The sequence below is a fragment of the Helobdella robusta genome (assembly GCF_000326865.2).
Source record: "Helobdella robusta unplaced genomic scaffold HELROscaffold_664, whole genome shotgun sequence".
NCBI classification, from domain to species: domain Eukaryota; kingdom Metazoa; phylum Annelida; class Clitellata; order Rhynchobdellida; family Glossiphoniidae; genus Helobdella; species Helobdella robusta.
In genome coordinates this window covers 4505-5467 of record NW_008705375.1, presented here as the reverse complement: position 1 = coordinate 5467, position 963 = coordinate 4505, and the positions used below count along the sequence as shown (strand labels likewise).

Genomic DNA, 963 nt, shown 5'->3' with positions numbered 1-963 from the left:
CATTAAGCGCTAAGAGCATAACTTTTAGGATCGTCACAAACTATATTTAAATCTATTTAACCGTATATATCACTATATAACTAAAAATAATCAAGAACTCTACATAACTGTAAATAAATTTATATAACCGTATACCTCACTATATAACTTTATATAATCAATAGCACTATATAATATAATGTAAATTTATATAACCGTATGTAACACTATATGACTATATATATTAAATAAATCTACATAATTATATATAAACCTAGATAACCGTATATTACACTATATAACTATATATCAATCTTTATAACCGTATATATCACACTATAAATATATATAATCAATAACACAAAATAACTATATAAAAATCTATATAACCGTATATAACTCTGTATTATATTTAGGAACGAGGTTTTCAGAAATGCAAATTTCTTTGAAATTGTTTGCCCATTTTGCATATCATTCTTCTTAATAATAAAATTACTTCATATATCAACCTATCTACTCACAACTTAAGCCAAGATGAAATTTCATTTTTGATTCTCGGTTTAAACATGCACATATGTTGACCATACAGTAGGGCTATTAAGGAAACTGAACCTGAAATGCTGTACAACGAATGTCAGAAACTCAAAAAACAGAGTTTAATTAATTTCGACAGTAGTTTGCATAGCCAACTATTGGCCGAAGCACATCGCCATCGCGACGCATGTCATAAGCTTGTCAGCTCCAGGCTGCCAAACGCCTCCGTAGCAATCCCGACATAGTTGTGCGAAAGTCCGACAAGTCCAATATGTATGTGTTGATCAACAAAATTGATTATTATACACAAATAGACAATATATTATCTGACAACTCAAAGTTTCAAACCATCGACAAAGACCCTACCACCAATATCAAAATTTCTGCCAACAAATTAATGGCGCAAATCAATAAATGTTCATCATCTGTCAAATTCGCCCCCATCGTCGG

General features: G+C 30.4%; 1 protein-coding gene across 1 annotated transcript in view; it reads right to left on the bottom strand.

Annotated features, from left to right (window-relative positions):
• Nucleotides 1-281: 281 nt before the first annotated feature.
• Nucleotides 282-963, bottom strand: part of HELRODRAFT_92835 (hypothetical protein) — a gene marked incomplete at both ends in the record, with an annotated part of 4321 nt that continues 3639 nt past the window's right edge. Inside the window, one exon of the mRNA XM_009030284.1 lies at nt 282-378. Within this exon, the coding sequence (XP_009028532.1) occupies nt 282-378 (97 nt within the window). The remainder of the gene's footprint in view (nt 379-963) is intronic.